Source organism: Colletes latitarsis, unplaced genomic scaffold, assembly GCF_051014445.1.
Source record: "Colletes latitarsis isolate SP2378_abdomen unplaced genomic scaffold, iyColLati1 scaffold0148, whole genome shotgun sequence".
NCBI lineage: Eukaryota > Metazoa > Arthropoda > Insecta > Hymenoptera > Colletidae > Colletes > Colletes latitarsis.
In genome coordinates, this window is record NW_027488498.1 from 1 (window position 1) to 14056 (window position 14056).

At 42.1% G+C, this 14056-nt stretch overlaps 1 protein-coding gene across 1 annotated transcript; it reads right to left on the reverse strand.

The window, feature by feature from the left end:
* Window positions 1-4608: 4608 nt before the first annotated feature.
* LOC143351379 (uncharacterized) lies at window positions 4609-7901 on the reverse strand (the record flags this gene model as incomplete). The annotated part of the gene is made up of 2 exons (XM_076782845.1): window positions 5798-7901; window positions 4609-5699 (listed from the first exon to the last, which is right to left on the reverse strand). Coding segments are annotated over exons 1-2 (3195 nt in total), but the record flags the coding sequence as incomplete, so codon positions are not given.
* Window positions 7902-14056: the final 6155 nt, after the last annotated feature.

The following is a 14056-nucleotide window of genomic DNA, read 5'->3' on the forward strand; positions in this document are numbered from 1 at the left end:
AACTTTCATTTTGGGGAAGAAGAAAAATTAGCATTTACGAGATTAAAAACTATTTTGAGCAGTGGTCCAGTTTTGAGATTATATAGGTTAAAAGCGGAAACGGAATTACATACGGATGCTTCAATGTATGGTTATGGTGCGATTCTTTTACAGCGTGATAGTAATGATAATAAATTTTATCCAGTATACTTTGCAAGCGGAAAAACAACACTAGCAGAATCGAGATATATTAGTTATGAGCTGGAAGTGTTAGCAATAGTTAAAGCTCTAAAAAATTTAGAATATATTTGTTAGGTATATCGTTTAAAATAGTTACAGATTGTCAGGCGTTTACATTAACGATGCGTAAGAGAGATTTGTGTGTGCGAGTTACGAGATGGGCTCTTTTGTTAGAGGAGTTCGATTATAAAATAGAGCACCGTTCGGGAAATAGTTTAAGGCATGTAGACGCGTTAAGCCGGAATCCGCTTCCAGAGTGTATGTTAATAGACGAGTGTGAGGATAGTATGATTGTGAGATTACGTAAAGCGCAGTGTGAGGATGAGAGTTTGAAACCGATTGTCGAAGCGATGAATGAAAAACAGTTAAGAGGGTTTGTGGTACGAAATGGTCTTTTGTTTAAGGAAATTGAGAGTGACGTAAAATTGATAGTACCGCGTATTATGCAGTCACAAATCATTCGACGTGTACACGAAAACGGTCATATCGGGAGTGCGAAAACGGAAACGCTGGTTAGGAAGGATTATTGGTTCACGGACTTAAAATCAAAGGTAGAAAAGGTTGTGCGTAATTGTGTTCCATGTATTCTTGCTGAAAGGAAACATGGGAGACAGGAGGGATTTTTACATTCTATTGACAAGGGTAGTGTGCCATTAGATACATATCATATTGACCATCTCGGACCACTTCCGTCTACGCGAAAGACTTATAAACATATTTTTGTAGTTGTGGACGCATTTTCGAAGTTTGTATGGCTGTATGCCACGAAGACTACAGCTACCTCCGAAGTGATGGAACGTTTGAGAAAGCAATCGTCAGTTTTTGGAAATCCTCGGAGAATTATCTCTGATCGGGGTACAGCTTTCACTTCGCATGATTTTCGGGAATATTGTAGATCGGAAGGGATCGAACAGATTTTGATAACTGCGGGAATGCCGAGAGCAAACGGTCAAGTAGAGCGCGTAAACAGGACGCTTATACCGGTGGTAACAAAGTTAGCGGCACCAAAGGCGGAAGAGTGGTATCGATATTTGGATATTACGCAGAGGTTTTTAAATGCAACGCCTCATAAGAGCATCGGGACAACGCCGTTTAAGTTACTTTTTGGGACATGCCCAAGAATGAAAGATAATCCGGATATTCGTGAGTTGATAGAGAGGGAATGGATTGATATGTTTCAGACTAGCAGGGAAGAACTGCGGAATCAAGCTAAGGAAAATATTTTGAAGATTCAGAGTGAGAATCGTCGCGGATACGATAAACGTCGAAAGGAAGCTCGACAATACAAGGAGGGAGAGTTGGTTGCCATTAAAAGAACCCAGTGTGGCCCGGGGTTAAAATTTGCGTCCAAATACTTAGGTCCGTATCGGGTTGAGAGGATTCTAAAGAATGATCGTTTCATTGTACATAAGGTGGGCGAGCACGAAGGTCCGCAGCAAACATCGACTTCGGCGGAACACATGAAACCGTGGGTTAATGAAGCTAGTGATGTCTCATCAGGTGAAGAATGAGCAATGGATATCTGAGGGCAGATATCATGCAGGATGGCCGAGTGTGGAGTGAGAATGTGAGTGCGTTGGTATGTAAATGCGTGAGGTGAGTGACTGGAGTCAGCTGATCGGACCGGGAAAACAAACTAATCGATTGCCCGGTTGCGAGGACGAGTGCAGAATGCGTACAGGTTTTATCGATTGCCCGGTTGCGAAGACGAATGCAGAATGCGTGCAGGTTTTGTCTTAAGGCGTGCGTGTGTGTGTGTGTGTGTGTGTGTGAGTATGAGAGATTAGGAGAGAGTGACCGGGGAAAAAACAGAGCATTGCGAGCCATTGTGGAGTGCGGAGCGAGTGTGTGCGCTGATTTTATCCTACATTATTATCCGTGAGCTGATTATCCGTTAAGACGCAATCATGTTAATAGTATACGTGCGAACATAGACACAGAAAAAAAGATTTCTTTTTTTTTTTTTAATAGTTACAATATGATCAGGAGGTCTTAAAACGTGTATTTTCGCTAAAAAAAATTTAAAAAATTTTTTTTTCGTTGTACTTTCCTTTTACCTTACATACAGGGTGCTCGACCACCCTTGGGAAAAATTTTAATGGGAGATTCTAGAGGCTAAAATAAGACGAAAATGAAGAATATCAATTTGTTGATGGAGGCTTCGTTAAAAAGTTATTAACAATTAAATTAAAAAATTTCAAATCGTTCTGGAAAAATTATTTTCAGTTGCGGGGATCAATTACAATCATTTTTGGTTAATAGGCATACCCCTGAAATCCCACCCACTTTCTAGAAAAAAAATTCGAGAAGGTGTGAAATTTTTGGACGGAAAAAAAAATTTCAAATCGTTTTAAAAAAATTATTTGCGGTCGTGGGGGTCAATTACAATCATTTTTGGTGGATAGACATACCCCCGAAATCTTGCACATTTTCGAGAAAAAAATTCAGTACGGGCGGAACTTTAAACGTTAATAACTTTTTAACGAAGCCTCCATCAACAAATTGGTATTCTTGATTTTCGTCTTATTTTGGCTTCTAGAAACTCCCATTAAAATTTTTCCCCGGGGTGGCCGAACACCCTGTATATCGGAAAGTAGAAATGCTGGGGCAGCCGAGAATTAGAATAGTACAGCCGATTATCGCAATGTAGTATTTCAGCTGCTACAAGAGCAAGAAGGAAAGGCTTACACTCGCTTTCTTTCTCGATTTCCCGAAGTTGTGCGAAATGCCGAGCTCACGTATACGTGGCTCGTGCGGTAGCATATGCCTGCTATCATCACCACTCCGTTAGATGCTAAGGAAGTTCGTCGTTTCTAGTATCGTCGTCGATACACTCAATTATGCCAAATCTGGCCACACTGCAGGCCTGTGGTCAAATTTTTTTTTCTGTGCGTCTAAACGGTTGAATGAATTTCAGTGAAACTTTACATTTAAGTTTTATGTTCTCGTTTCAACGTTTGATTAGATTTTGAGCGTGATCAGCTCCCGGATAATGATGATTATATGGCTTATATACAATTATTTCGATACATATAGATTATTTGTAAAACAATTTTTAAAACGATTTATACAAGGTGTCCCGTAAATGGTGTAAGAGCCGGAAATGTAGGGTAGTTGAGTCGATTCTGAACAACAATTTCCTTTGCAAAAATTTCGGATGGGGCTTCGTTTTTGAATTATTAACGAAAAACACTGACGAATCTAAGAGAGCTACCGCGTCGGGTAGGTAGCAAGATGTGCATCGAAGATACGTCGAGAAACGAATACAAATAATTAAAAATACTACCACTGTGTAGGGATATGGTTTCGTGATGTCGATTTAGAGAATTATCCCTCGTAATCTCGGTGCACTCACAGGTTTTTTATTTCACAATTTCTCTATACGTCACGCTCGCATAATACACTCTGAACCTGTCTTCTATCGTTCGCTTCCTTATATTTTGGGTTCTCGCACATGTTCATTGCCACACCGATTTCGGCGTCTATTGCCCTTTACACTTCTCTCGCTCGCGCGTACGCTCTCACTCTCTCTCTCACTCTCGCTCTCGCGGTCGCTTGCCTTTCGGCAGTGTTTATCTTTGCGATTCTTTCATCACCCACACTGTCACCCACACTCTGTCACCCACACTCGGCCGTCCTGCAGCGATGTCTGGCCTCAGACATTTTTCGCGTTTTCTTCGTCGCTTCGGTCGGAGCCTGAGTCGTGGATCCAAACTTTCATGTACTCTGCTGCTGTGCTGGTTTCTCCCGGGCCTTCGTGATCGCCTACCCTCTCTACAATATATCGTTCATTTCGCAGCACTCACGTTACACGATACCGTAATACTTTGCCGATAACTTTGCCCCCGGCCCTTGCTGAGTCCTCTTAATCGCCACTAAGTCACCGATTACATAATTCCTCGCAGTTTTTCGACGCTTATTAAAACTATTTCTATTCTCCTGTTGCATTTCCGCGATCTTTTCCCTAGCGCAATCCCGTAACTCACATCTGTCTTCGTCGAACAGGGTGACCCACTCACGTTCTAGGAGTTCTCTCAGAGGTAAGTCATTCCGCAGCCGCATATTAACCCCGAACATTACCCGAAACGGAGTCATCCCTGTGCTTCGACTAGCCGTAGCGTTTAAAAACTTCTGACAACGGTCGAGATGTTTGTACCATTCGTCCGGGCGAGAGGCTGCGAGTTTTGTTAGGATGGGTATTAGGATCCGGTTTATCCTCTCTACTTGCCCATTACTCCGCGGCATTCCGGTGGTGATTGTTATATGTTCTATTCCCTCTGTTGCGCAATAATTTCTGAATTCCCCGGAGGTAAAGGCCGTACCGCGATCGGATATAATGCGACGCGGGTTCCCGAAGATTGCGGACTGCTTTCTAAGTCTATCTATTACCTCGGCGGACGTGGTGCTTTTGGTCGCGTACAGCCATACAAATTTGGCAAAACCGTCGACAACCAGGAAAATGTGCTTATAACTCTTTCTAGTTGACATAAGCGGTCCCACGTGATCTACATGAAACGTATCTAAGGGGGTTTCGCCTTTTTGCACCGGGTGCAGAAAGCCTTCCCCTTTTCCGTGCTTCCGTTCTGCGAGGATACAACTAACGCAATTCTCTATTACCCTTTCGATTTTTGGTTTCATGTGCGCAAACCAATAGTCTCGTTTGACGATTGCCTCCGTTTTCCCGACAGCGAAATGTCCGACCTCGTGAGCTCTCCTAATTACGCTAGTTTGCATTGACCGCGGTACGACTAGCTTATAGTCGCTATCAACAGACTTAAATAACAGATCGCTTTGCACGCAATATCCATCGATCGGTTTTTCCTTTATTGCATCGAGTAGTTTGCGAATACCCTCGTCCGACGCTTGGGCTTTCTTTAGACGCGCATTTATACTATCATCGCTTTCTTTAACTAACATGCATTCGGGCAGAGGGTAGCGGCTAAGTGCATCTACGTGTCGCATACTGTTTCCCGAACGGTGCTCAATCGTGTATTGGAATTCTTCGAGCAACAGCGCCCATCGCGCCTCACGCACGCAAAGATCCTTTTTTCGCATTGTTAGGGCGAACACGCGGCAATCTGTCACTATTTTAAACGGTATACCCAGTAGGTATACGCGGAACTTTCGAAGAGACTTGATAATCGCCAAACATTCTAATTCATAACTGGTATAGTTAGCTTCGGCAGTGCTCGTTTTACCACTTGCGTAATATACGGGATGTAACGCCCCGTCAACACTATCGCGCTGCAATAAAATGCTCCCGAATCCGAATTTCGATGCGTCCGTATGAAGCTCGGTCTCAACGCCTACTCTGTACAATTTTAACACGGGTTTATTGGCCAGTGCTTGTTTCAATTGCTCGAACGCTAGCAGGTGCTCGCTTTCGAATCGAAATTTTTCGCCTGACTTTAGGAGGTCGGTGAGTGGTCTGGCGATTAACGAGTAATGGCTAACGAACTTCCTGAAATATCCTGTTAGTCCTAGGAAACAGTCTGATTTTCAATTAGATGACCCAAGAATTCTACCTTCGTTTGTAACAACTGGCATTTCTTCCAGTTAATCACCAGACCTACCTCACTCGCTGTTTCTAATACCCTGTACAACTTCTCAAGACCGGACTCTATATCTACTGACGGAACAATTAGGTCATCCAGATACGTTAGCATTACTTTCTCATTAATTAGGGCTCGGAACGCGGTGTTTATAAATTTCTGAAACAGAGCTGGCGAGTTGCAAAGACCGAAGAGCACTCTTAGAAACTCGTATTGTCCATCCGGTACGATGAACGCCGTGTATTTTCTACTCTCAGGCTTTATCGCGACATGGAAGAATCCATTTTTTAAATCCAGCGTGCTATAAACCCTTGCACCTTGCAACGCATCCAGCTGATCATCTATTAGAGGGAGCGGATAGCGATCTTTGATAACTTTCTGATTGAGCTGCCTGTAATCGACGCATAGTCGTGACGACCCGTCCTTCTTCCGCACTAGAACGACCGGACTCGCAAAATCTGACAATGAGGGTTGAATGATCCCGTCGCGCAACCACTCTCGTATATGCGCATTTACCTCGTCTCGTTCTACCGCGGATAGACGCCTAGCTCGCTGATAAACGGGTTCTTCGTCTTTTAAGATAATTGCCATTTCGACCCCTACCTCACGTATTTTCTTTGCTTCGTAACCATCCACCATAGACATCACACGGCTCGCGGTCTCGGAATTTTTTATGTGGGATATATCCACTCGTCTTGCTTCTTCGCACACGTTTATTTGCAATACTTCGGTCAGGTCGTTTTCCGTCGGCTGAACTCTGCTCAGCTGCTGGATCTCGACACGCCCGTGCTCGATAGTTAGTTGTACGTTATTTAGGAAATCAGCCCCCAGCAAAAGGCTATGCCGCATGAGCGATTCGGGCACAACGTGTGCCATAATAGTGTACAACGACCCGTCGATCTCGATGGTGGTTGTGAACCCTCCTAAAGTTTTATTTGAAACCGAGCCTATACCATCGAAGCTTACTTGGTTATACTCTATACGCGGCGCGCCTATTCTATCGTACGCGTCCGCTCGCATCAGCGTTACATCGCTCCCGGTATCGATGAGAGCAGTAATTTCTGAATTATTTATTGTTACGGACTTAATGTACTTCCCTTTCGCAGTTGTTTCGGCAAAATGGCTGTCCACTGCAGCTGACGTCTTTCGTGGGCATCTGGACGCGATGTGTCCAAACTCTCGGCAATGAAAGCACTTCGCCCCTCTGTCCTTTGCTGGGCATTTGGCTGCTCGATGACCTCTCCCTCCGCAGTTGTGGCACCTCTCGATGATCTGCTGCTGTTCCACGTACCCGTCCACCCCCGTGGTTTTCCTCGAAGTTCTACTGGCATCGGCTCTCGGCGGTAGCACCACCTTCTCAAATGCAGCGAAAAGATAGGCCTTCGTCCTGAACCTTTCGATGCGGGCCTGGTTCCGTAGGGTTAGATCCGGAATTCCCTCAAGAAGATACTCGATAATTTCGTCATCGTCGATGGGTACACGGTTCCCTAAAATCAACTTCTGGTGATAATAATCGCTGAAACGCTCACCGTATCTCCAATGTCGTTGCTCAAATTCCCTTTTCCTGGCCACTCTGCTCGGGAGATGGTGGAACATCCCTCGCATTTCCTTTAATAACTCGTCCACGGGCATCGTGACGTATTCTGGTCTAGAGTGGAACCACTCCATTGCTTTCCCCCTCAGTCGCGATCCCAGCAAAATCATCGCTTCACAATTCGTTAGCTGGTGCGCACCTCGTAGTAGCTCGAATTGCCGTTCCCAATGCTCGTAAGGCCCGTTACCATCGAAATGGCTTAGCAATTCGGCGATCACCGTTACGCTTATCCGTGTTCGATGTGTCTCTTCGGGCGTCGATGTTTGTAAAATGTCTTGACGCAGCCTGACTTCCTCCATCGCTGGTCGAGCTGAATTTGCCGCCAAATGCAACTGCTGCATTTGCTGCATCACCTCGATCTCTCGTCTCGCTATTTCCAGCTCCTTCTGCATCATGTCGCGTTCCCTCCGAGCCATCTCCATCTCACGTTGCATCCACTCGGTCCTTATCTCGTCCTCTCCGCGATAGTCCGCAGCCATCGGCACCTGTATGATTTCAGGTGCGGGTGCTGCCAGCCCTTCCGCCTCGACGTTCATGCCTGTCGAGCCTGGCGACAAGCTCTATTTTTGGGCCCGCGGTAGGTTGTCCTAACTCTCGCAATTTATCTTTTAGTTGTTGCACCGTAAACCCACTGTATTGCTCCATACTTGGATTAGATCTTGACTTAACAAGATTGTTGCACCGAATTTCACCTCTGATTTCGTTAAATCCCGGCTGAGCCCCCAATTTGTAGGGATATGGTTTCGTGATGTCGATTTAGAGAATTATCCCTCGTAATCTCGGTGCACTCACAGGTTTTTTATTTCACAATTTCTCTATACGTCACGCTCGCATAATACACTCTGAACCTGTCTTCTATCGTTCGCTTCCTTATATTTTGGGTTCTCGCACACGTTCATTGCCACACCGATTTCGGCGTCTATTGCCCTTTACACTTCTCTCGCTCGCGCGTACGCTCTCACTCTCTCTCTCACTCTCGCTCTCGCGGTCGCTTGCCTTTCGGCAGTGTTTATCTTTGCGATTCTTTCATCACCCACACTGTCACCCACACTCTGTCACCCACAACTGCAATTGTTACCTCTGCGGATTGGATAAATCAGCCAGCTAAATCGAATTTATTAATTATTTCTATTCGCTGTTTCCAGGGAAGAAGGTATAAAATATGGGAAGATGCTCTCGGAATTTTTAGGAAATTAATCCTTTGCACCCGAGTGACGCTTCTAGCCAGAGTGTTTTAAAATTAAAAAAAGAATTATTTTCAGAAAATTAAAATAAATACGGTAAGAACCATTTGTAACCGTTTGTTATTAAAAACTGTACTGGAAAAACAGACTGGATTTGTGCGTACCGAAACATTCTTCGAATGTAAAAGATTAATAGAGAAATAATTGAAATTCGACTTACCCATTTACCTGCAAGTAGATCTGCTGCGCTGACAATAGGGCCCGGTTGGTGCACCACTGTCGATTACAGCAAGGTCGAAGACCCCAACGAGAATCAGCTGGTAGAACGGCCCGGTCACTGCACCCGCTTCTCACCCCGAAAATGTGAAAGTGCAAAGTGCCAATGACCGTGCTGTGAAGTGTTACCCCATCATTGTACAGAGCAATTTCGAGTATATAAGGGCCGAGGTTTCTTACTCAAGAAGCTCAGTTTTTCTAAAACTCTAGTCACAACGTTACTTTGACACTCGAGGCAAGATCGGGCTATAATCTCCATCAGACAACGTACCTACCTTAGCGGTTTTATTAGTAAGTGTTCATTAGACTAATCGAGAGGTAGCTCCCGCGAACGCGCCGCGTAAAAGCTGACATAGAATTTTCGTCGTCAAGGCAACCTAGCAATAGTACTAGTTCTGTTAATTGACCATTGTACTTGAGCATCGATAAGAATATATTCAAGTAGTTATTCTCACTTGCATTATTCACTTAATACAACCCTGAACCCTATTAATAGTAAGACTAGGGGTATCTCACGAACCCGGTACACCTTTACCGCTCGAGGTTTACCATTACGACAGAGCAAGATCCTAAAACTTCCTAAAACCCTACGTGGCTCCCAGGGTATAAAGCGCCTGGTTCGTCCACTCTTTCTAGCGGCTCCCAGGGTATAGAGCCTCTGGTTCGTCCGTGAAACCATACATTTTCCTTATAAATCTAACCCCGTGGCTCCCAGGGTATAGAGCCCCTGGTTCATTCGCGTAACCTCTTCCTACGATTCCCAGGGTATAGAGCCCCTGGTTCGTCCGGAACTCCTTTCTCTTTCCTAACTACATATAACTAAAACCACCGGTCTAGCACTGCTCTCGACCGAATCCAGGATCTCGCGCTCGTAACAATACAAAACACTGTCGTCAACCTGCATGAGTCACTGCTGCAACAGCGGTAATTATTTAGAAAAGGGAGGGTCTCACCGATTTCGATGATTTTTTAATATGTTGTAGAAATTAACATTTTGAACAACTTTTTCTTATACATATAACCGCCGCTCGGCCTTAGTTTTCGAGATTTTTCTTCAGAAAGATCGCTGCTACTACAATGAATTTTATCTATACGTACGTACATGTGGCAGCGTGTGTGTAAGCGTCGAATCACTGATTGTTTATTGTTTCTATAGATACATCGAAGCGGTCGGCAATGGATGCGTATAACGGGTGTGCTTAAAAACTCGATTTAAGTAGAAAAAAAAGTCTAACTCAAACCTTATTTAAACCTAACTATTCTACTTAGTAACTAATATAATGGATTAGGTCTGGGTTAGATTTTCTTACACCGGCCACCGTAAGGCGGTCGGCCACGCATTCATTTTCTATTTCAATTTTCTTTATTGATATTATCAGAAGTGAAAAAGATTTCAGCCATTATTTCGAAAAATTTCATTATTCGATCATTAAAATCATATTGTCGATGGAAGAAGAATTCAGCTAAATAGCCTACATAATGTATTTGACGAGTTCCATACTTCGGAATATTCGATATCAGTGCAGAACTAGATTTAGCTTGACACACTTTACATTATTTGTTGTTGGTTGTCATTCTGATTAATACAAACAAGAGAAAAAATTGGTGATCGTGGACTGACACATACAGAGTCACAAACATATACAGTTACCGAAAGAAGTATCCATACACCGCAATACATTCACTTTAAACAATAATAACTCTGATTATAAAAGGCTACTTAGCTGTGAAAGGCACATATACAGTTGGGAAATTAATTTAGCTTTCAGATAGTATGAATTTGATTATGATTTAAATAAAAATACAACAGACAAATCTCAAATGCTGAATGAAGTAAGAAAATCAGCGAGAAAAAAGTATTCATACGTGATATCTATTGGCGAAATATACCAATAACACTCAAAATCTTGGGAGAATCTCGTCTTTCTTTTATTTCTGTTTCTTTTGTTTCATAGCATTTCGTTAATTGTTAGCGTGGTTTGTTAAAGAATCATAGTTTGTATCATAATGAGTGCTAAAAATAAGGAAACTACAATAGAGGGAAAAAAAATTATAATTGAATTATGGAAAAGTGGGAAATCACTTCGTGAGATTGGTGAAATGGTAAAAAGTAGTCATGCTAGTATACAATATATAGTTAATAGGTACAAAAGTACAGGATTAATTGAAAATATGCATCGTTCCGGGAGACCGAGTAAGTTAACTGAAAGGAATGAAAGATTTATTACAAAGAAAATAAAAGAAAATCCATTTGAAAGCGTACCTAAAATCGCAGCAGAATTAGAAGCAAGAACTGGTAACAAAATTTGTCCAAAAACGAAGTTTGTCAAACAAACTTAAAGAATCAGGTTATTTCGCACGAGTAGCGAGGAAAAAACCCTACGTCAATAAGGTGAATAGAGAAAAAAGACTTAATTTCGCAAAAATTTACATAAATAAATCATTAGAGTTTTGGAAGCAAGTTATTTTCTCAGACAAGAGCAATTTTAATACTTGGGGTTCAGATGGACGAAAATTAATGTACAGAAAAAAGGGAGAATCTTTAAGGCCCAAAAATAGTAGACCTACAGTCAAACATAGTGGAAGTAGCCTTACGGTATGAGGCTGTATGGCCGCAAATGGCCTGGAAAACTTGCATCTCATTGATGGAATAATAGACCAATATAAATATTTAGATATTTTAAAATCAAATTTGAAAGACAGCGCACGGAAATTAGGTCTTTCTGATAATTACTATTTTCAGCAAGATAACGCTCCCATTCACAAGACTCATTTAATTAGAGAATGGCTTTTATACAATACGCCTCACGTTCTGGAAACTCCTCCGCAATCACCGGACATAAATCCAATTGAGCATATATGGCAAGAATTGAAACATCGTTTGCAAAAATATAAAATTTCAAATAAAAATGATTTAACAAATGCTTTGCAAGAGGAATGGCAAAAAATGAAGAGAAATGTAACAAATAATTTAATTGAATCTATGCCCAGGTGATTACAAGCGATTATTGATAATAACAGATATCCTACAAAATATTAATTACTATAAATATGACTGATTCACATATAAACAAAATTCTGTATGAACACTTTTTTCTCGCTGATTTTCTTACTTCATTCGGCATTTAACATTTGTCTGTTGTATTTTTATTTAAATTACAATAAAATTCATACTATCTAAAAGCTGAGTTAATTCCTTAACTGCATGTGTGCCTTCCATAGTTAACTAGCCTTCTATAATCAAAGTTTTTATTGTTTAAACTGAACGTGTTGCGGTGTATGGACACTTTCTTGGGTAACTGTACATATATACAGAATTCATTGTAGTAGCAGCAATCTTTTTGAAGAAAAATCTCGAAAACTAAGGCCAAGCAGCGGTTATATGTATGGGAAAAAGTTGTTCAAAATGTTGATTTCTACAACATATTCAAAAATCATCGACATCGGTGAGAATCCCCCTTTTCTAAATAATTACCCTTAAAACGTGTATTTCCGTTAAAAAAAATTTTCGAAATTTTTCTTTCATTATGATACTTTCCTTGTACTTTACATAGGTCGGAAAGCAAAAATACTGAGGCAGTCGAGACTTGGAATATGTCGATTGTCGCAAGTTCGTATTTCAGCTGTTACAAGAGCAAGAAGGAAAGTCTCACACTAGCGTTCTTTATCGATTTCCCGAAGTTGTGCGAAGTGCCGAGCTCACGTACCCATAGTTTGTCGTTACTAATGTCGTGTTACGCATTTGCATGACGTAGGGTCTATATACATACAGCGGCGCGACGGGAAATTGCTGGAACTGGTTTTATCACCATCGAGGCTGCGATTTGAGCGAGGGAGATTCAAACGAACTCGCGTATTGTAATGCGTATTATTATTGTAGGAAATTCAACGCGAGGAAATCTAGGCGCAAACCGAGCATTTGTAGACCATTGCCGATACTTTGTGTATACAATGTAGTTTTGACCGTTAGAGGTAGGCTGTATGCTTGTGGCGCGCATATGTGTGTGTGTAAGAATCGATCGGTTGGCCAAGTCACCGGTTCTCGCTCGAAGGATCGGGAATATTCCATGGCACGCGCCGAGAACTTGGCAACCGGGGAAAGGAAAAACAAACGCAGATCGGGACGCTGGATATATAAGACCGAGCCCTGCGTGGCCGGGCGCTCTCTCAGTCTATACGAGCTATCGTCCTGCGCTAGAGAACGTTTTCAATCGCTATTTAGAAATATCTAAAGAACAGTACTGAATAAAGTTGTTGAAGTATTCTTAACGTATCGAGTTGTTTGATTTCCGCGCGTCTCGCCGAGCAGAGCGGTTCAGCGCTCCACGGGCACCGTCCCACAACCTGATTTCCCTAACCCACCGACCACGTGTTCGGCAACAATCGATTTCGATGCGCTCTATGCCAGAGATGCCAGAAAAGCACCGAAGGTGCTTTCTCACACTATGCTCGATCACGCGTACGTGAGCTCGTGGAGTTTCGGAAAGTCGACAAAGGCAAAGTGACACATACCCTCTTTCTCGATTATTCCGAAGCTGCCCGAAGTAATTTCGGTCCGCCTCGTGGGAGTCGAGAGAGAAAGGCCCGCACTTGCCTTCTCGCTCTTAACAACTGAAATCCGACCTCCCGTCTACGGCATACGATTTGGAATCTCGAGCCGTGATTTTCGATTGCCCAGGCATTTTTATTTTCCGACCTATGTAGGCGCACATAAGCAAAGTACCCATAATGGAAAAAACATTTTGTAAAATTTATTTTACGGAAATACACGTTTTAAGACCCCCTGATCATATTTTAATTATTGAAAAAAAAGAAATTTTTTTTTATTATACCCATGTATGAGCGTACATATGCATATTAATAATACGATTTTTCCAAATCAAAATTCTTTAAGATTGAAAATTAATAAATTAAAATGAGAGTCCACTCTTTGCCAGTATCGTGCACGTTGTGGCATTTTTCAATAAGAAGAGTTCTTATTTTTATAACAAACAAAAAAGTAGAATTAATAGTTGCGGAAATTAATTAATAATGATTTTCCTCGATATATTTTGAGTTAACCGTATCAATTTGTTATGACGAACTAAATATTATATGTTTGATTTGGCTTAATTTTGCATAAAAAAATGATTGTATCGATCCATAAAAATTAATAACGTGCACGATACCGTTCAATGGAAACCACGGGAAAGTGGTGGTCTCTTCCATCAGGAGGGAAATGTAAAAAATTG